This window comes from Eleutherodactylus coqui, chromosome 3 (genome assembly GCF_035609145.1).
Source record: "Eleutherodactylus coqui strain aEleCoq1 chromosome 3, aEleCoq1.hap1, whole genome shotgun sequence".
NCBI classification, from domain to species: domain Eukaryota; kingdom Metazoa; phylum Chordata; class Amphibia; order Anura; family Eleutherodactylidae; genus Eleutherodactylus; species Eleutherodactylus coqui.
The window spans coordinates 242,391,407-242,414,946 of record NC_089839.1 but is presented as its reverse complement, the minus strand read 5'-3'; the positions used below and the strand labels follow the sequence as shown (position 1 = coordinate 242,414,946).

The window sequence follows — 23,540 nt, the reverse complement described above, 5'->3', positions numbered from 1 at the left end:
TGCTAGTAAGAAATTTGCTATCACCGTAACTGTACTGACCCAGAGAATAAAGATAACGTCATTTTATTGCGTCATAAACACCATAAAAAACACAGTCCCCTCAAAAATTGCGCAATTGCATTTTTTTCCATTTCACCCCACTTAGAAGTTTTCAATTACAATATATGGTATGTTTAATAGTACCATAAAAATACAGCTTGTCTTGCAAAAAACAAGCCCTAATGTAGTTATGTCACCCAAAAAAAAGAGAAAAAAAAGTTAAGATTTTTTTGAAAGTGGAGAGGCAAAAAATGAAAATGAAAGAAGCAAAAAGGGCTGCAGCAGTGAGGGGTTAATGACAGCAAGACCAGATCTCAAAAATGATGGAGGAATAGACCAAAGTATGTTAGAAAGTTGAGTAAGCGTGCCTACCCACTAGCGATATATTTTCTTGGAATGTGAGAGTGAGTGAAAACTGATGAATATGAAACCAATGATTTTCAATGGTTTCATACTCATTTGGGATTTTTACTCTCAAGCCTCACAGCGCAGAGAAAAAATCTGCGATATCGTGCAGTGTTTTCAATGGGGCCGGCGGCAGCAGCGCCAGACTGATTGAAAACATAGGGAGTACATCACGTACTTCTGCCACAGCTGTGGCAGAAGTCCGTGATGCTATCCCATTGCTTTCAATGCTACGGCCCCATTGAAAGCAGTGGATTGCAGGAAACTCCCGCAGTGATGATTTTCGGGGAAGGGCTTGAAATATAAGCCATAAAAAAATATACTCACCTAGAAGAGCAGTCCAGCTCTTCTCTCTGGCCCCGGCAGTCTTCTAGAGGCCGGGGATTGAAAAATCCCTGCCCCCAGAAAGCTCTGATCTCATTGGCTGAGCACTCAGCCATTGAATGACAGCTGAGCGCTGCCTGTGATTGGTCACAGCACTCAGCCAATCACAGGCAGTGCTCAACCATTCATGAATTCAATTACTTCATCCCCCACCCTCGCGGGGATGAAGGAATCCTCTTCCATAGCTGTCACAGCTGTGGGAGAAGTCCACGATGTACTCCCTATGTTTTCCATGGGGCTGACGCTGCCGCTGGCCCCATTGAAAGCACTGAGTCATATAGCAGAGCTTCCTCTGTGCTGCGAGGCACTCGCTTTTGCCTTGCAAGAAAATATATCACTAGTGGGTAGGCACCTTAACTGTCATCATTAATTCTACATAAAATCGTTTTATGTATATGTTTTAACTAACTGATTCATTTTTACATTTTAGCAGATTTTATTTACTCACTTATTGTACATGTAATATTTAAGGGAAAATCTATCATGTAAGGCGGAATACGTAGAAATCGGTGCTGCTTGGAACACAGATAAAATCAAGTCGGAAATAAGCAGCTAGCAACAATGAAATCAAAAGAAACACAAGAAATTATCATAATTTTTTCTCTCAACTTTTGAAACTTGAGGTCACGTTACTTTTGGTCAGGAACTGAACCGTATGACTTATATGTTTAGTGGCAATTCCCTCCATAGGAGACGTGTATACAGTAATATGTGTATGGTGTATAACAGTCTTGTATTGCTAAAACTTAATAAAAAATATTTTTAAAAAGTCAAAAGAAGCCCCTGCCCATCTGCAATGTGTGTATGATTACATGGGATTTCATTACTTTGCCTAAATATCTACTGTGCCAGAAACACCTCATTCAATAACACTATGGTATAACAGTCAGCCTAACAATGTGTGACTGTGGACTTCAAATCACATTCGAAAAGGACTTCAGATAATCCAGCAATATGTTAGTTAACCATAGCCTCTGCAGGCTGAACCATTCCCTCCCTCCCATCCACTCCATGCATCTGCCGTTATCTGCACCAGGTTTTCCCCATCACCCATGCCACTTGTTCAGCATCCTAGCTGGTCTATGAATGAGAGCAGACTTTGTCTGTGCTGTTGGGTACATGATGAAGAACTGATGCTTTGTGCATATGGACTAGGTATGGTTCCGGGCATCCTGCCTCTGGATGGAGTGATGTGGACAGAACCATAGACCGGGTAGGATGATGGAACAGTCACGGGTATCCTGGGCTCGCAGTCTCTGTGTCCTGATCTATCTCCAAGTCACATGTGAGTTATATTGATTCTTTATTAAGCTCCAGCAACAATTGATTTTTTGGGATAATTGATTTACTAATGTACTAATTCTGATGAAAATATTTGCCGTCGATTACTAGGTATTTTACACAGTCGGTTCTTGTAGACTTTTTCGCAACCTGCTGTTTTTCGCGATCGTTACTTTATAGCCCTGTATAATAAGAACTGCAGACTTAATTTGTATGCATCATTAGATATGAAAGGCCTTTTCAGGACAATTTGAACTCTGCAGGAGCAATTTTGTAGCATCAGTGTATTCATGTACGATTTGCTGAGCAGAGACTGACATTAGGGGCAAGTACTTTATATAACCATAGAGTCTTTATACGACCTGGAGTCTGTGCTGGGTAGTTTAGGAGTAGTTACAGAGACGTCTCTGGTTTGCTTCTTGTTACTAAATGATATTCTGGTCAATAATTAGAGGAATAGAGAGAATCTACCCTATATTAAAAAGATATTACTACCCCTGTTATAACAAATCGGTCAGTGAATTACATTTATCTATGTTGTAAATGTAAAAATTGTTGTTTTTTGGTTGGAGGTCATGTGTCCAGTCAGATATTCCAAAATTCTAAAGTCTTATTAGCAGTGTCAATAGATAACGAATTGACTGCTGTGATAAGGATTTTCCTAAAACTAACCTTTATGACCTATCAGCTATGTCAGATAAGATTGGTTGTATTCCAGAAAATAGAATTCACCCCCCCCCCCCCCCCCAAAAAAAACGGTCTCATTCTCATCTGGATTCGCATTAATGTTGTGGATGTAGTTAGGAGGCTTGGCCACTCTCCGTTCAATGAATAGATAACACAAAAATCTAAGATCTGAGTTGTGTCTGATTAAGAGGATGCAACAGGAGTCCTGTCCTTTAGTGTCCCGTCGCCTTAGACTTGCATTGTAAGAAAACTGATCTGGCAGCTTCAATGGGACAGAAAAATGAGACAGTCTCCATTGGTCGGGTTGACCTAGAATAATTCTTTCGAGGGCCTGTTTACTTCACTTTGGACTTTCCCTTTGAATCAGTTTAAGAGGGTGGTGGGGGTGGGGGTTCAAACAGATTTGTTAATAAATCCATATATAATTTAATTGGAGAGTTCGATATTGTTAAAAGTGAAAAGTGTTGGCTTGTCTCTATTAGACAAGTTTGAATGACTCTTGTTAGTTTTCAAAAGTTTGACAGCTGTGTATGCACATATGGACTCATGGGTAGAGATGAGCGAAACTACTCGGACACGCCCCTTTTTTGCCCGAGCGCCGCGATTTTCGAGTACTTCCGTACTTGGGTGAAAAGATTCGGGGGGCGCCGTGGGTGAGTGGGGGGTTGCAGCGGGGAGTGGGGGGGAGAGGGAGAGAGAGAGCACCCCCCTGTTCCCCGCTGCTACCCCCCGCTCCGCCACGCCTCCCCCCGCCCCCCACCCCCCGAATCTTTTCACCCGAGTACGGAAGTACTCGAAAATCGCGGTGCTCAATCGAGTAATTACTCGAAATGAGTATATTCTCTCATCTCTACTCATGGGTATTAATAGGAGAAAAGCTACGTTCACTGTCCTCTCAATGTTATGAATTAGTAATTTTTCATAAAATCATAGAATGGTAGAGTTGGAAGGGACCTCCAGGGTCATCTGGTACCAACTTCAACATCCTGTCTTTTTGGGTCTAAAATTCTGTGCTGATTATCTACTTATAGAGGCTGCAACTTCAGCTTTGTGACACAACCCCTCTCAGTCATACTTTACATAAAATACTGCCTGCCACCACTAGAGGGAGCTTAGGAGTTTATTGCATAGATTGTTTATCAGGCACAGTGCCATACATGTAGAAGTGGCTCTGCCTGGTAGTGCAGCGTACTGCAGCTCAGTCCCATTGGCACAGCTGCTACCAAATGTTAGCAATGAATCAACTTATCTTAGGGATGTTGGGAGTCAGGCCCGAACTAATCTGAAAGAAAGTGAAGGGATCTCCCGCACTCCAATAAAATCAAAGCTTCTCATTTGAAGTCTTCTTTTAAAATCTAAATGTAAACGGAAATTTTGGGGACTCAAGGGCCAACTAGGGTTAAATTGTAACCAATCCCACCACAGCCTTTGCCATAAGCTGAAACCCACAGTTGGGTCTCCTTAAAAAGTCACCTTTATTGATATGTATTAAAATATATTGTTGTAGCAATGAATTAAAAAGATCAGAGTTTCAATATAGTATGAATGAGTGTAATATATTAGACAAATCCGGTCTAAGATAAACAATAATCTGCCTTGCTAATTATGCAGAAATATCAGGGTCATGACTGTTACACTTGCTGCATATGGTGTACGCTACCATGCAGCAATACACTACTATATACTGCAGATTCAGCAAGTGATTCGATCCCTGCATGAACTGCCAGCATGTGTGATAAATGCTGCCAGATAAACAGAGTCTGACATGAAAACTCCGGCGTCAATTCTGGTGAAACATGTCGGGGTAGCTGGTCTTTTAGCACAGAGCCTCATGTAGTCTATCCTGCTATACTAATGTCAGACTCAGTTTATCCGGCATCAATATTAAAGTAACTTAACCCTTCCTGACACAGGCCATACATGTACGGCGCTGATTACCAGGGGCTTAGAGCAAGATTGCGACTTTTACTTACAGCCACGGTCTCACTGTAACCACCAGGATAGAGCTTAGCTCCAATCCTGGCGATTTAACCCTTTAAATGTCGCTGTCAATGAAGATAGAGGACTTGGAGAGTGCGAGGGCTCCCTCCTTCATCCCATCAGCACTTTTCGGATTTAATTACAGGGTGCCAATGGTTGCCATGGCAACCAGATGTCAAATCATGACTTCCATGTCTGCCATGCACTGGGGCTTGTGAGGGTCAGCGTTCATCACTATATAAATAGTGCACTGTATTATCGAAATGATCGCACCTTCAAATCCCCTTGTGGGCCGAACAAAAAATTTGGTTAAGAAAAACATGAAATAATTAATATTTTCATGTGTAAATCCCCTCCCCTCCCCCCCCAAAAAAAGGATCCAAAAACTGTAATTTGGTATCAACGCATTCGTAACAATTGGTACTATAAAATTATTATGTTATGTATCCCATGTGGTGAACACTGTTTAAAAAAAAAGTAAAACAATGCCAAAAGCACTCATTTGGATCATCTTGCCTCAGAAAAAATTGAATAAAAATCAATTAAAAAAACATGTGTCCCAAAATGGGTACAAATATAAAAGTATACTCATCCCAGAAAAATGCAGCTCTGTAGATGGAAAAAAAAAATGTTATGACTCTCTGAATATGGCAATACGAAAAAAAAAATCAATGTAGTAGGCTTTTATTGTCCCAAAGTAGTAAAATCTAAAAAAAATGTATAAATTTTGTATTGCTAGAATCTTAATGACTTACAGAATAAGAAAAACACATCTGTTTCCCCCAAAATAAGTGCTTGAAATATAAGCCCTACCCGAAAATAAGCCATAGCTACACTGCATAAGGAAAAAAAAGAAATACATTACCTAGCAGGCACGGTCTGGGTTCCTCTCGCTGTTTTCGCAGTTCTCGCAGTCCTTGCCGCTCGTACATGATCACTTCTTGATAACAGGATTACTAAATTCTGCCTCCAGGAAGCGATGGCTATGATTGGTTCTCAAGCTCCACGCTCAACCAATCAATGCAATACTCGATTAACCAATTACAGCCATCGCATTGGTTCATCCAGCGCTGCATTGATTGGCTGAGCCGCGGTGCTCGAGAACCAATCACAGCCTTAACTTCCTGGAGGCGGGATTTATGAATCCCTTAATCAGGAAGTAATTATGTACGAGTGGCTAGGACTAAAAAACAGCACGGACCTCCAAAGAGTGGTGTGATGGACGTTGACCACGCCTGCTGGGTAAGTAAAATAAGACTGCCCCAAAAATAAGACCTAGTGCCTCTTTTGGGGCAAAAAGTAATATAAGACAGGGTCTTATTTTGGGGGGAACACAGTATTACTTATACCGCAAGATCAACACAATGCAAAAGAAAAAGAAAAAAACAGTTAGAGCTGTGTTTTTTTTTGTGCACCTCCGCTCTCAAAATATGCAATGAAAATTATCAAACGCTCACATACTTCCCAAATTGGTACTAATAAACATCTCAAAATAGGGTGATTAATGAGGTTTCTAATATATAGGCCTCCCAAAGTCACTTTAGAACTGAGTTGGTTCATTAAAAAATAGATTTTGGAAACTTTTATCAAAACTACAAAAACTGCTTCCTGATGTCCAAAATAGAAGGACGCTTTTAATATGGTGCCAATATGCAGCATATATATGGTAATCTTCGTTATTAGCTATTCTGCATGATATAATTGTCTTACAAGCCGAAAAATTCAAAGTTTTAAAAATTGCAAGTTGTTTAAAATTTCTGTAAATTTAGGATATTTTAATGAAAAAAACGCAGAATGTGTTAATGAAAATTCACTATTAACATTAAAGCACAATGCGTCATGAAAATACAGTCTCAAAATCACTTGCAATGCAAAATTATTTCATTTAAAGTAACACATGTCACATTTGAAAAACGTGGCCTGGTCAGGAAGGTTAATACTGGCTGCAAGGAAGGGGTTAATAAATAGTTTTTTGGGGGCCCAAAGCACTGTAGTCAGATGTTAGATAAGACACTATAGTACCATATAAAGTGCACTACATGTTAAATGTTTTGTGCCATTTTTGTAGTCAGTGCTGTGTTTTAGTTTTTTTTAAATGCTCTATGCTATAGGCGTTTTTTGGCATTTTTTACATAAGATTCTGTATAGGACTTGAAAGGCTCCTGAAAAAAACACGTTAAAATGTAACAAAATAAAAAACAACACTAAAAATGCTCAAAAAATGATATACCGGTAAAAGTTGCTTGAAAATGCTGAAAAAACTGTGTGTGCAAGTGGCCTAAGGCTTGTTTTATGATCATTTTAAACACAATTTACTATCAAGATTTCAGTTATGCACAAAGGCTTATAAAATTGGCATCAGATATGTTACAATTACTTTTGACCTCTCATTTTGCATCCAATCTACAATCTTCATAATATTAGGCTGCCTTCACATCTGCATTAGGACCTCTGATAGGAGGTTCCATCACAGATCGGGCATGAAATACTGTAAGAAATAGAGCTGCATTCCGTCCAGGTAACCAAATGGACCTCATTATAGTCAACGGGGTCCGTTCGGCGCTATTGGGTTCTGTTATACAATGGACGCGTTCGGCCATGGAGATTCCCCTTTCCTGCTCCCCCCAAATCAGCACCGCAGATGTGAGAGCAGCTTTAGGCCCAATGTCCACATGCAGGTTTGATTTATTAAATCTGCGTGGATCTCCGAGAGGGAGATCTGCAGCTCTAGCTGCCCATAGGAAACAACGGGGCATCCGCAACTGAATTAAACTCTGCTGATTTGATTTTTTAGGTGTTTGCGGATGAGCCCGCGCCGATCTGAAATCGCAGCATGCTCCATTTGATCGCGGATGTGGCTCCATTCATCTTTATGGGAGATGAAAAGACACAATCCGCGATCACCCGCAAGCCATTAAAAAATAATTTTTAAGATGATCCACTGCGGATATTGATATTGAAAATCCGCGCGTGCCGTGGTCATTGGACTTTACTCTGTTCTACTGGGGATACTGACCTTTTCTTCCACTCATGACCGTCATATAAAATTAGCATACTAGGCTACTAATAATGTTTTACTGTTCTGAAGATCTTTATAATATAATTGTCTTTAGGGTCTCTGGGCCACTTACAAACTTCTGGCGAATACAAGTGAAGGAAAGCAAAAGAGCTCACAACTTTATATATGGTGCCTCAGTTTGAAGGCCACCTGATTGCGTGAAAAGAGACGTGGGCCTTATTAAATTATACCCAGGCAATGACAGAGTTAAGACGAGGACAAAGAAACTCTAGAAGGGCTCATATAATCTAGGTCACCTTCTGTCACTGTTACTTAAGTGCAAACAGTGTAAACCTCTATTTCTTGTATGTACATATATTTACCAGATATGTAACAGAATGGATTCATTTACTTTAGAAGAGTTTTACTTTGTTGAAATGAATGACACCCAAGAGGTTTTCTGTATTTGCCACATATAGGATTAATTTAGGTGATTTGGAAGAAGGAGCATTAGGGGAGGTTATAATCCTACAGTGTTTTCAGATGGAAATCCCTTTTTACTGCCATTCCATTTTACAGAGATTTGCCTAGTTTTGTTCCTCATTAAGGCTTTGCTGGGTAATACTGTCTTTGATACAAGCTTCTAACTTCAGCGCTGCTGTCTACTTATTTTTCCCCACTGTTGATCAAACATACCATGATTGTACAAGACATAGGACTTGCATCTGAGGATCTTCTATATGGTGCAGCAGGGTGTATCGATAGGGCAACTCATTCATAAGTCTCGATACAATCTTTGAGCAATGTGCCGAGCCATCAGTAACCGTGAGATGTGGATGAGAATAGTAGATAGAGTAGAGTAGATAGTAAAGAAGACAATCCTTTTCTGCAGTAAATGCACCCATAGTGATAATGCTGTGAATACTCATTGTGGGGTTGATTATAGTGTCAGCCATGTGTTTAAGATTTTTTGCTTCAAGCTTTTTCTGCCTGGAAATTGACCGGCGGTGTGGGTTTCTAAATTCACAGCATGTCAATTTCTGCTGTGGATTACAATAATTGATTTTGACCCCTTTTAACTTGAAAATTCTGTACCCCTTTTAACTTAGATGAAGAAATCCACAACAAAATCTGTATGTTACAGATTCACTGCAAATCCCAAATCCCCTAGCAGATTTATTGCATTTTTTTTCCTGCCACATGTGTACCTAAAGGGCTTGTAGGTGTCATGTCTACGTGGCACAAGAGCACCAGGCCCAGCACGAATGCAGGGCAACGTTCACACAGAAACGCAAGAAGCACACACGATACAATGCTAACACAGACTGCACCATTCTAGGCAAAGGTATATGGAGAAACCTGTCCCATACAACTCACGGGAATGGGGAACCCCTGCCTAAAAGCGGGGTAGGTATCCTGGTAAGGAGGGCCACATGGTCTTCACTTAGGACCTGACTGTCCCTGATTCGGTACCTGGAAAGATGCACAAAACACGATAAAGAAACTGTGTAAAGACTAACAATAAGCAAAAGGAAAGAAAACCAGCACTTAATTAAACGTGGAAAGCTTCCACCCAGGATATAGGCTCCAACCTGCTCCAACTACACCCCTAACTGAACTGAAGTTGGAAGCTGCAAACAGACTTAAACTCTGACTGCCAAACACCCAAGACACCCAATAAGCATACCAGACCAGTATATCAATATTTGCAGATGACACAAAATTATACAATAAAATCAATGCAACGGAGGACAATGTACGGCTACAAACGGACCTAGATAAGCTGGGGGCTTGGGCAGAAAAATGGCAAATAAAGTTCAATGTTGATAAATGTAAGGTTATGCACATGGGCAGGATGTCACCCATATACACTCAATGGGGTATTGCTAGGGAAAAGTGATATGGAAAAAGACCTGGGGGTACTAGTCGATTGTAGATTAAACTGGAGTAACCAATGCCAATCAGCTGCTGCAAAAGCTAATAAAGTCTTGGGGTGCATTAAAAGAGGTATAGGGGCGAGAACATTATTCTTCCACTATATAAGGCACTTGTCAGGCCTCACATGGAATACTGTGTACAGTTCTGGACACCGGTGCTCAGGAAAGATGTTGCAGTGCTTGAGGGGGTCCAAAGAAGGGTAACTAAATTAATACATGGAATGAAGGGACTGGAATACCCAGAGAGGCTATCAAAATTGGGATTATTTACCCTGGAAAAAAGACGGCTAAGGGGTGATCTCTCTCTCCCATGATCTGTTTACACCCAGGACTGCATCGGTAACGAGAGGGTAACCGCTACGTCTAGAAGAAAGCAGGTTTCATCACCAACACAGAAGGGGGTTCTTTACTGTAAGAGCAGTGAGACTGTGGAACTCTCTGCCTGAGGATGTGGTGATGGCAAAATCCATAGAGGAGTTTAAAAGGGGAAGGATATTACAGGATATAAATCTTAGGTCAATTGTTAATCCGGGTATACAGGCAGGTAGGAACTATTAGGGGTTGATCCAGGGATTAGTCTGATTGCCATTAGGGAGTCGGGAAGGAATTTTTCCCCAAATGGGTTGATTGGCTGCTGCCTCTTGGGGTTTTTGCCTTCCTCTAGATCAACAACATAGGAGGATAAACAGGCTGAACTAGATGGACATTGTCTTCATTCAGCCTTACATACTATGTTACATACTATGTTAGTATGTATAAATAAGTGTAATTGCTACTGAACGTACAAGGTATTGGTTTGTGTCTTGCTCAAGACACTTAAGCCTGTGACAAGGGTCCTTGTTGTCTCAAGGGTCCCTACTCTTACAAAACAACTTACTATGAATCCTGCCTGCCAAGCTCTAAATGGTAAAGACTCAAGCAGGACAGGATACAGCTTACACCAACACACCAGGGATTGCATACCACACAGAACATCATGCACCACGAACAGGACTGTTCACACCTCATGTCCGGCCACCTGCACAGCCACACAGAACATAACACTGTTCACACCTACACAACAACATTCATAACGGCAAATACCAGGGCATTGGGAAACCAGCATCCACTAGCCATAGGGGCTGGTATATATGTGCAGCAGACCAGTGGGGATTGGCTGGCTGGAGAACACCACACCCAGCCAGCACAATTATTCCACACCTGTGGCAGTGTGCTCTTAGAACTTCATAGAACTGCAGCTCTCAGCAGCACAACCTGACAGTGGGCCTTGATATGTCCATCCCTCATTCTGCCTAAGGGTCGTGAGGGGTATCATATATACAAATAAGGATTTCCCAGGGAAGCATGCATGGCCTTATAAGTCTCCTCACTCACCTACTAGGTGCTCTCCTTAAAGAGTGGTGTTACCCCTCCTGACCCACATCATAGGCCTCTCACTAGTCAAGGCAGAATCCTACTGCACACTGATGAGGGGCAATGATGTTAAGCGGTACTAATGAAAAACAGCTGGAAGATCAATTTTTCAATAAGTCACAAGACTGGGTATAAAAAAGCATGTTAGACAGGTAGAGCCTCTCAGAAGCAAAGATGGTGAGAGGTTCAACTCTCTGTGAAAAACTGTCTTACAATTGTGGAACAATTACAGAAAAATATTCTTCACTGTAAAATTGCAAAGAGTTTGAAAATCCCATCATCTACAGTACATAATATTCTCAAAAGATTCAGAGAATCTGGAGAAATTCATGTACACAAGAGAGAAGGGCAATAATCAATATTGAATGCTGGAGATCTACGGCTCTCAATCGTCACTGCATTAAACCAATTGTGTAATGTAAATCACTGCATGGGCTCAGGAATGCTTCCAGAAATCATTGTCTGTCAACACAGTTCGCCGTGCAATCCACAAATTCAAGATAAAGCTGTATGAGGCGAAGAAGAAGCCATATATCAACACAATCCAGAAACACCAGCATCTTCTCTGGGCCAAAACTAATTTAAAATGGACTGAGGTAAAATTAAAAACTGTTCTGTGGTTAGATGAAATTAGAAATTTTGGGGGGAAACAACGGACACCATGTCCTGCAGACCCAAGAGGAGGGGGACCATCTAGCTTGTTATCAGCACACAGTTTCAAAGCCAGCTTCTCTGATGGTATGGGGTTGCATTAGTGCCTATGGCATGGGCAGCTTATACATCTTGGAAGGCACTATCAATGCTGAGCAGCATATAGAGGGTTTAGAACCACATATGTTCCCATCCAGACAACATCTCTTTCAGCAAAATAATGGTAAATTACATGCTCCATGATCCATCACAACAACATGGCTTTGCAGAAGAAGAGTCCGGGTGACAAACCGGACGCCTGCAGTCCAGACCATTTAGCAACAGAAAACATTTGGTGCATCGCGGAATGAAAAATCCAGCAAAGACGATCCAGGACTGCTGAGCGGATAGAATCCACATCAGACAAGAATGGGACAACATTCCTTTCCCCAAACTCCAGCAATTTGTACTCTTCACTTCCCAGATGTGAATGCTACACAATGGTAGACATGACCCTGCACCAACCTTTGTGAGATGCATTGCTGCCATCAATTTGTAAATGAGTTAATTTTTAAAAACTAAATAGAAAATGTCTCCCTTTCACTTTCTGATATGTGTTCTATGTTCTATTGTGAATGCATCTGGCTGTATGAAATATCCAAATCATTGATTTTTTTTTCCTTTGGGGAGGAGACTTATAAGGCCATGCAAGCTCCTTTGGGAATTACCTAGTAGAGATGATACCCCTCCCGACCAACGTCATAGGCCTTCTCACTAGCCAATCCAGAAATCTACTGCACACTGATGAGGGGCGAAAACTATTGTGTATGGTTTTCTGACTTTTGGTCAATTCCCAATCATTGTTATAAAGACCTGTATAAACGGTCTGCCAATTGATTTGCAGGAATGGTGCCATCCACTAGGTGGCACTGCAGAAATATTGTTCCATCTTCCTTATTTGAAGCACAAAACAATGGACACTGTGAAGTTACAGTTCAGAAATAAGTATATGGGAGTAATAGACAGTACAGTAAAGCACAAGAATAATGGACAAAATGATGACATAGAACAGGAATAATGGACACTGGTGTCACAGAACAACACTAATGTGCAAGATGATGTCACAGTGCATGAATAATGCACACTAATCTCACAGTACAAGACTAATGGCTATCATGATGTCGCAGCAGAGAAATTATAGTGATGTCACAGTAGAGGAATAATAGACACTATTTTCACAATACAGGAATAATGTCAAAATACATCTGATGTCACAGGATAGAAATAGTGGACACTTGTGTCATGACAAGAATAATTAGGAACAGTTATGTCGCAGTATAATGGACATTATGATATCACAGTGCAGGAATAATGAGCCCGGTGATTACACAATTACATGAAAGTGCAGAAACAATTGGGGTGGTGATGTCACAGGGCATAAATAATGGACACTGATCAGGGGCTGTCTGGCAATTTTAGGCTGGGGGCAAGCACAGAGCACTGTCCCCCGATGCCCTAATCAGTAATAATGTTTAGTGTATATAGATGCATGTGCATCACATGTACACTATATGGACAAAAGCATTTGGGCTCTGCAGAAAATCAGCAAATATGCAAATACTGAGTTTGCCGAACGGTATGCTGGGAAGGGCATGGGTAAAACAAAAAGCTGCTCATTTTGTAATAACTATTCATTCATCCAAGTGAGCACTTGTGGGACAAACTGAAGCGATGGGTACGACACTGCCACCCAAGCCCATCTTCACAGCAATCTCTTCTCATGAGGAATGGTGAGCTATTCCTGCCCAGACTTACAGAGAACTAGTGGAAAGTATGCCTCGACGTGTTACCACGCAATACAAGCAAAAGGAGGGCCGACATGTTACTAAATACAAGGTAACGCTGTAATACAAGGAGGGCCGACACGTTACTATATTTGTGTAGGTGTACATATACAAGCCTGTAGCAGGCGAATAGTATGTTCACACATGATAGACTTGTTGCAAATTTTTGAGTGGGGATTCCAAAAATAATGGTAGAGGAAAAATGAAGACAGTGATGTCACAGTACATGAATAAAGTATATTGGGATGTCGAAGTGCAGTATTAATGAGCACTGTGATGATGTAGTAGAAGAATAATGGACGCAGTGATGTCACAATGCCAGAATAATGAACACAGTTGATCTCACAGTGCAGGAATCCTGCACACAGTGATGTCATAGTACAAAGAGAATGGTAGTTTATTAGTTACTCTAAGTTAAAGTACAAGGAAAATGCAAACCGTGACAACATGTAGCGCTACATCTAGTGTAACAAGATACGGGACAATCAAGATAATGCAATCAGCGTCTCAATAAAATCAACGTAAATTCCAAAAAACATTCTGAGTCTGTTCTTATAAGACCAATTTCTTATAAGTAATAGATTTTGGTATATGAGCGGCAAAGTGATCTGCAACTACTCTTGTCTCTGTTGAACCTCATGGGCCTTGTGGATGTACTTGTTATGTTGTGTTAAAACTGTAGCCCCTAAGGCTGGGTTCACACGGGACGGATTTGCCGCAAAATTTCTGCGGCCCCTAATCCCGGGGTTAGCCAGCTATGTGGACGAGATTTCGCAAAAATCTCATCCACGCAGGGCGGCCAATCCATTGAGGCAAAGCTGGCGGAACCGGCGATGCAGCGCAGAATTGACAGCCTCAGCATATCAATTCTTTTTTTTTTTTTACATTGTGGCCTCACTCCTTTCTATGGGGAGAGAAAGCCGCAATGGAATGCCGGCGTCCGAACCGCTCCCAAACCCAAGGGTTTTGAAGCTGCGGAAATCTTGCGGCTTTTAGGTGTGGCCAAGCCGCGGGATTTTTGTCCCATGGGAACCCAGCCTAAAGATAGTCGTTGACACTTTTTAAATGTTATGGATTTAGTTTTACTTTTATTTGAAAAATGGTAAAATAAAAACGTGTAATGTTGGGATAAATATTTTGTCTGAGCTTCTGATTTCAGAAGCTAAAGTTTTGGTACATTTATGCTTAATGTTTCAAATGAATGACCAGATTTACCCTAATTTCTACTAATTTGTTCTGCTTCTTATCTTCTGCTTGAGCAACTGGATTTTCTGCCACATCAGTTCAGATTCTGATTTCTTGTCTTTAAATGTTGTTAGCACCTGCTGAGTGGTTCAGCTTCACAGGATGCCAAAAAATAATCCCCACACCCTTTCCGTGTCATGGCACAAGGTGGCACATGGTGCTGATATTATGTTGTTACGGACACAATTTTGTGAGGTTCCTACTGTAATGCATAGGCTTAATCATAGTATTTAATGGAAGGGGCAGCTCTGGGATCCACATAGACAAATATATACAATTAAGCGGATTTTCTAGGGAAATACACTTTTTATTAAAAAATCAAGCACCTAGGAGTTGTCATTTTGCTGCCACCTGAGGCCCCAAAAGTGGTGCCACCCTTGGCCTATAAAAAGTCTCTTGGCGGCTACTTGTGGTTTTTCTCCCCTTGTGTAGATCTTGTTGGCCAGTAGACATGCTTCTACAATGCAATCAAAGAGATTTTGCCCAGTTAAGAGTTTGAGAGGGGGCGCATTATAGGAATGTGAGATCTGGATGGTTGTATTGACGAATTGCCTGCCACCTGGGCCGTTCTGACCAAACTGTTAAGAGGTGTTGGGACCAGTGGATGCAAAGGGCACGTACACAAGGTGATCACGATCAGGACACCCTCGACAGATAAGCAGTAGAGAGGATCGTTTGATCATCCAAGAAGCATGAGCAGCTCCAAATGTTCCATTGTCCACCATCCAGAAACAGGTGGCACCATTGTTATAGACCCCTGTGTCTGTTGGGACTATTTCCAGGTGCTCGGCAGAAGGATATTTGGTCTCATGGTGCCCATTATGTGTACTGCCTTTGACACCCACCATCACCTCCATTTGCAGTGGTGTTGTGAGAAACTAAACTCGACAGCTGTGGAGTGGAAGTGAAACTGGGTTGTCTTGAACTTGACAAAGACCACAGACTTTTAGTGGTTGAAACGTTGTTAATGCTGGATGGATTAAAGTTTTCTACTTGAAATAATTTCCCTGGATGCTGCTTCATCTCCATTATACGTTGGTCTATGCTTTCTCCGGGTCGCTGGATCCAGAACCGGCTATAGAAGCGCGCATATTCTTGCCCTGTGGTTTCCTCCCTCATATCAATAGAGGTATAGTGTGTGCTGGTGTCATTTTCAATTTTCTGTAGGGTTGTCTTCAGTGATGAATCGAGGTTTAGTTTAGGCACTGATGGTGGCCAAATTCATATCTGAAGACTTAAGGGTGAGCACCTCAATCTTGCCTTTGCTGTGAAGCGGCACACTGCCCCAACTGCTGTGAGGATGGTCTAGGGGACCATCGCATACGACAGTCGGTCACCCATAGTAGTGGTACAAGGGACAATGACAGCTCAACAATATGTTCAGGACGTCCTGCAGCCACATATGTTGCCTCTCACGGCAGGGCTTCCAAGAAGCATTTTCCAGCAGGATAATGCTCATCCAGACACAGCTATAGGGTATCACAGGAATGTCTCCACAACGTTGCCACACTGCCATGGCCTGCCCGGTCCCCAGATTTATCGCCAATAGAACATTTATAGAACCATTTGGGATGCCAACTTCTACCACCTACAAGTTTTCACAATCTAGAGGCTCAGTTACAGCAAACGTGCACCGATATACTGCAGGATACCATACAGAACCTGCATGCCTCCATTTCCGCCTGTATCAAATCTTACATCCAAGCTGGAGGCGGACCAACAGGCTACTAGAGCCTCCCTTCAAGGGCTCAGGTTTTCACAACAAATTATCATTTCACACTGATATTGTAATCACTTATTTATTTCAACGTTACAATCGCACATATAAAGTTTCATTCGATTTCGACAACTACTTCTAGGGAAGGGATTTTGTTTTGACAATGAGTATGTTATTGATAACCTATCCTCAGGATAGGTCATCAATAGTGCATCAGCTGAGGTCTAGCACTAGGGACCCCAATGGGTCAGAGCCACTATACACAGAGCAATGGAGTGGAAGCTCCTGCTCCAACCTCTGCGTAGTGGCTGGGGCTTGCAACTGCAGTTGCAGCTCGCATTGATTTTAATGAGACCCCAGCCTGCAATTACCAGCAGTGGCCACTGAACAGGGGTCAGCTTCCACTCCGTACCCCTGTGTGTAGTGGTGCTGACAGCAAGTGCCTGATCAGCTGAGGTCTTGAGCAACGGACCCCAACTGGTCAACTATTGATGACCTATCCTGAGGATAGGTAGTCAATAGTATGTTCCTGAAAAAAAACCTTTAATAAAAGAAAAAACAGCTCTCTAAACTTTTTGGATACACGCTATGTACATCAATCTGAATAGGATCCTGAAAGTATAGCGGAGACACGTAAGCCAATAAAATATTCACTTTAATATAAACAAACAATTTGCATAATCTGCTTAACCATGCTCATTATTGACCATTTTATTTTATGAGCTGCATTTTAGCCTACGATTTTGTCCTTCGCGGCCATTATAACCTGGCAGCTACTTTGTTATTGTCCATCTTGTATATGTCATGAATCACTTTGATATATAAGCGTAGAAGCTTTGTTCTCCGAGTGTTTAGGTGAAAGAGACATAGGATTGGTACCCAAAGATAAAACAGGCTGATGTTCTTCTTTTGTGTCGTTAGTTACCATGGTGATGTTTTTGATGGGTATCAACAGGTTCCTATGGCAACTAACTGAATGCTGAAGTCACTAACAATGTTATAGCCCTGGTGCAGGAAAGCCATATTTTGTACTGTTTATGAGCATAAAGGAAAAGAGATTGCCTGTTTTATGCCTCTTACATTACCTATTACCTTGTTGCACAAAAAAAAAAATGTTTGCGCCTAGAAAAAAAATGCAAATTCTGTACCGAACACAACAAAGACTCTTGTGTATTTTATTGTAAGGGGGTATTAGAGTGCATAGTGTTGTGATATACACTTTTAATACACATTGGTTACAGAAAGCATACAGCATTACAACCTGTCTCATTGTTATTAATACCATTTTGTCATATTGCCAACATTTCCAGAATTATTTGCTTCCTCACTAAAAGCATAACTGAGTTTTTAACAAGTTTTCTAAAATACACCAGGTTCTCCTTATCCTCTTATTTACAGCTGTTTACACTCTGTTTCATGTCTGTATGTTCTGATTTGCAGGTAACCTCCCCCATTTTCCTGTTGCTTTGCTCTTTATAGTCTACTTTCAGGAAGACGGTGTGTATCAAGCCTAGGATTCTTCCAGTAGTTCACTGTACTGACTTCCTTTCCCTTATTTCCCATGCTGCATTGCACTGTCTCTGGATCAATCAGCAGGGTGGCAGTATCTGAATGCCCACCCATCTGCTTTCCCAGGACGATTGTATAAGTCAGACATTCAGAGACATTCTGGCCAAATCTTTAGTAAACTCAATATAATGTGCATGCAAGTAATGTAACTGCAGGAGAGGCAGAGATTGGGGAGATTGCAGACACGGTGTCTACAGATCTTGCATAGAGAAACCTACAAAATGCCAGCAGCACAATCTAGATCATTTTAATAGTGTGGCAGCATAGTCACCTGAAACCAGAATCTATGGATCAAATCTGGAATCATAGAAGAAAAATATGACAGCATCCAAGATGCAAATATAAAAAGTTTTTTTATTCCCCCAAGAATATAGCAGCAACATTTCGACCACAAGGTCTTTATCAAGCATGCTTGACAAAGACCTTGTGGTGGAAATGTTGTTGCTATGTTCTTTGAGGACTTTTTGTATTTGCACCTTGGATGCTGTCACATTTTTCTTCATTGCGTCTGCAGATCTGTCAGCATGTGAAGGCCGGGAGCGCCTTGTGAAGATAGCACCTACCCCATTGCTAAGAAAACATCCCAGTAACTACAGAAACTCATTACCTAACAACAAGCAGTGGATTGCACAGGGGCTGGAAGGGAGACCACCTAGTAGCAGCCACTCAAATCTAGATTTACAGTGGCAAAGCAAAACAATTTTAAAGTATATTACAAGATTGATGAGACACATACAGGCTATTACATGAACATAAGTTTGCTTGAAAAGTTAGTGCCCCTTTAAAATATATGACAGGCAGAACAATGACTCAGTAAGGCTGCATGGTGGCTCAGCGGTTAGCACTGTTGCCTTACAGCACTGGTTCAAATCCCACCAAGAACAGCATCTGCATAGAGTTTGTATTTTCTATCTGTGTTTCTGTGGGTTTCCTCGCACACTCCAAAAACATACAAATAGGAAAATATCGATTGTCAGTCCCAATGGGGTAAGAATTGAATACATCAAGCAAGTGCTGTATAATATGCATACACTATATAAAGGTGATAATGTTTCATGCTAATGTAATTTGGACTTTCCTGTTGTCTTAATAGAGTAAGTGAAGACATAACTAGGGCTATGTAGTGCCCAAATAATAAAACATTACTAGGTGCAGAGTAAGCATAGTGTGAAGTCCTCTCAGTCATGTTCACACAGTCTGGAATCCTCAATATTAATGAGCAGCTATGATCCCTGCTCCCCTCATCCATTGATTAACAACTTTCTCCCTATACACAGTATTAGGGAAAAATATGTCAATCAGCTACGAAAGGCTGGGGGAGCATGCTGCTCATGAATACGAGAACTCTGTGCACCTAATAAAGTGTGATTTTATAGAAACTTCCAGAAAACCAGTATTGATACTGCTATAGTCAGGATGTCTGAAATGGCTTTATGCGGCCCTCAGATAGAGCAGCATACGACTGGTGACAATTGCCCTTCACAATAAATTATGATACTCTGCCAATTTTCAAATCAGTTTCAAGTGAAAAACAAACAAATTCCTGGAGCTTATGTATTTAATGTTAATTTTTTTCATATCCTGTTCAACATATTTTTTTCTCCCACCTTTTCTAGGTACCCTTTGCTTCAGGAATGCAACATATTGCTCCTCTCCTCCATGCAAGGAGGACTTACCATGTTCATCTTCAAAAGCTTGTGGGAGCTTATCAGATCCATGTTTCTCCAATCCTTGCCCACAGAATGCCACATGCCAAGTCACCCTTGATACACAGACCTACGAGTGCCGATGTCCTGCTGGATTCAAAGGAAGAAACTGTGAAATACCTATGAAGAGATGCTTTAAAAATCAGTGCCGACATGGAGGACAGTGTTATGTTACTGACCGCGGGTCCAAGTGCTTTTGTGCTGTAGGCTACAAGGGAACATTTTGTGAGACTCCAGAAGATGAGTGCCTTTGGAATCCATGCCAAAATGGAGCTGTGTGCAGGGAAAGGGGGAACGGACAAGCATGTTACTGTGTTCCCGGGTTTCAGGGTGCTTTATGTGACATTGAGGTCAATGAATGTATCTCTCAGCCTTGCCAACATGGAGCCACATGTCTGAACCAGATTGGGAGCTACAGTTGTGTTTGTTCACCTGAGTATACAGGTAACTCCTGCTTCTTAGTATGTAAAATAAAAAGTAAAATATTGTATTCAGATCTGTCATGTCTACATCTATCAGGACGTTCATGTACTTTACTTTACTGTTTATAGTCCACTTTCAGGAAAAGGATGTGTAGCAAGCCAAGTATTCTGCCAGTAGTTCCCTGTCCTAACTTCCTTGCCCTTATTTCCCATGCTGCATTGCGCTGTCTCTGGTCCACTCAGCAGGGAGGCAGTATCTGAATGCCCGCTCCCCTGTTTTCCAGGGATGATTGTATAAATCAGACATTCACAGACATTCTTGGCAAACTGTTAGTAAATTCAATATAAGAATGTTACTGTGTTCCCGGGTTTCAGTGTGCTTTAGGTAACCTTGAGGTCAATGAATGTATCTCTCAGCCTTGCCAACATGAGCTTCAACATCAGGATGTTCATGTCCACAGATTCAGGCATGATAGGTATGGGTCATGATCTGCTCTTCACTCACCTATCCATGAAACATAATTTATGAACACTAGCTGTAGTGTTACTTGCATATACTCTATATACAAGGGGTTAACATTGGTATTCTTTTCACTAAAGCTCCTAGTAATACCTACCAATAATTAGTTTTAGTTCAAGACAAATAATGGAAAAAATTGAATATACAAGAAATTCTTAATTAGATTTACTGGATAATAAACAAAATAAAGATTGTTACTGGAGATGAGCGAGCATGCTTGGTTAAGGCAGTTACTTGAGCAGGCATTGCTCTTCTCGAGTAATTGCATACTGGTCTGAGCAGATTCGGGGGGCGGCGAAGAGGAGTGGGGGGTAGGGGGGGGGGAGTGGGATCTCTCACTCTCCGCCCTGCTACACCCCGCCGCCCCCCTGAATCTGCTCGGACCAGTATGCAGTTACTCGAGAAGAGCGATGCTCACTTAAGTAACTGCCTTAACCGAGCGTGCTCACTCATCTCTAATTGTTACATTTTTCTAAATATGTTTCGAAGGAACCTTGCCTTTCAGTCATTAGTAAGAACAGATGTTATTTATTAGTGAGTTATAAATGAATTATAAATACATTTTAGTTTCAAATGTAGAAGTGATTTGTGGTATTTCATCATCAAAGCACGTAGTAACCATCCGAAGGTTAATACATTTTGAATGCTGTTGACCGTTTCTTTATCTTCTAAAGCTTTTGCCACCTAAATTTGTCTATGTTTTTCTTGCTCTTCCTTTAGATCCGTTGCCAGACATAAGCCACATTTTAATTATTTTACCTGGCACAGCCTAAGGTCCCTAATTTGTGAACTCACAGGGTACATGCCGTGTCTCCAGCGGCTGCTTGCATTGTGCTCATGCTGTGATTCTAATAGGCAGCACAATTTTATTTCTTTGATTAGGGTGTACTTGGTCTAGGATGGGGAAACTGAGGAAAAGGTGTAGAAGAGTAGAGAAAAACTAAGCAAAGGGAAATACAGTAACTGTGGTTAAGCTACCCAAAGTTACTGTATTTCCCTTTGTTTCTGTTTCTGCAGGCCAAGTACAGTACCTTTTTATTTTAAAGGTAGCCACAGGGGTGGACAAAAATATGGAAACACCGTACGAAGCGCATGCCTTAAAGGAGATGTCCCGCGCCGAAACGGTTTTTTTTTTTTTTTAACCCCCCCCCCGTTCGGCGCGAGACAACCCCGATGCAGGGGTTAAAAAAACCACCCGCACAGCGCTTACCTGAATCCCGGCGGTCCGGCGTCTTCATACTCACCTGCTGAAGATGGCCGCCGGGATCTTCTACCTTCGTGGACCGCAGCTCTTCTGTGCGGTCCACTGCCGATTCCAGCCTCCTGATTGGCTGGAATCGGCACGTGACGGGGCGGAGCTACACGGAGCCGCTCTCTGGCACGAGCGGCTCCATAGAAGACTGCTGAAGACCCGGACTGCGCAAGCGCGGCTAATTTGGCCATCGGAGGCCAAAAATTAGTCGGCTCCATGGAGACGAGGACGCTAGCAACGGAGCAGGTAAGTATAAAACTTTTTATAACTTCTGTATGGCTCATAATTAATGCACAATGTACATTACAAAGTGCATTATTATGGCCATACAGAAGTGTATAGACCCACTTGCTGCCTCGGGACATCTCCTTTAAGTTACATGGTATTATAAATCATATTTCTATTAGACATGTACAGACCGATTTTAAGTGGAGGTAATGTGACACAGATGCTGCCGGGCAGAAGTGAACATTTGTCCAAAACAACAAGGTTCCATTGGTCAGGCATTTGAGCCACTCCGCTGCTGTTAGCACCTTGCTCCCACAACCACCCAGAGCATGGCAAGAGGTGAAGTAAACACAAATTTGTCGGGAAAGCTCTCAGCCAAGCAGGAGTCAAAAGGCTAGCTCAGTGCTAATGGTTAAAAAACTATGCATTTCGTATGGTGTTTCCATATTTTTGTCCAGCCCCTGTATATATTGAAGTTGCATTTGTTAGGATAGTTTGAGATAACATTTGCTTTATTCTATTAGAAACACTTTGGGCAATTTCTGCTAATCAATATTAAGGCATCGGTGAGCTGCATAGTAAAATATTTCAGAACATGAGGATTTAGGGTTCATCGTTATTGGTCAATTAGTAGTAAATAGCAAATATTAATACACATTTCGTCTATAACCGACAGCTGCCTCTCCCGATCCCTGCTTGGCCACATGTGCCAGACTTCTCTAACAGCAGCTTATCTCCCAGGAACAAAAGGTTTAGGTAGTTGAAATCTAGCTGCCCAATTCTTGCCCCTCTCGATATCTGCTGTGGTATGAGAGTCAGGAGGCTGGCATATGCATAATATAAGTCCGAAATCAGTGGACTTGGCTGATTAGTATCTAATTTTCCATACTGACAATTGTGCTATGTTTTTTGCAAAGCTCAGATGTCATTGTGTTTTCTTGATGGACACCGCAGGTTTCCCAGAAAGGCTTGGCAATCTTCACTTTTCTTTTTCACCTGTGATGAAAATCCTCTCCAATTTAATTCACAGACACGGGGACAATCAATGCGGGGAATTGCGACTTCCTCTGATCTCCCTCTGAATTTCACATTTTATGTGCTGCATTACCTATCGTCAGGTTTCATACAACCCAGCCATATCAGACTTATGCATCTGTTCCAAAAAAGTGTAAAAACTGTTCATGTAATATATTTAAAGGGAAGATTTGTGTTGTGCAGCGATGAAGGAATAGCTGCAGGCGCAGAACAGGAGGTGTAACGCAGACACAACAGATGCTAATTAT

At 41.6% G+C, this 23,540-nt stretch overlaps 1 protein-coding gene across 1 annotated transcript in view; it reads left to right on the top strand.

The window, feature by feature from the left end:
• The first annotated feature begins 11,889 nt into the window (after positions 1 to 11,889).
• The window catches only part of CRB1 (crumbs cell polarity complex component 1), a 55,769-nt gene continuing 44,118 nt past the window's right edge, over positions 11,890 to 23,540 (top strand). Inside the window, exons 1-3 of the mRNA XM_066594991.1 lie at positions 11,890 to 11,998; positions 18,001 to 18,057; positions 19,746 to 20,279. Coding sequence (XP_066451088.1) covers positions 11,890 to 11,998; positions 18,001 to 18,057; positions 19,746 to 20,279 — 700 coding nt within the window. The remainder of the gene's footprint in view (positions 11,999 to 18,000; positions 18,058 to 19,745; positions 20,280 to 23,540) is intronic.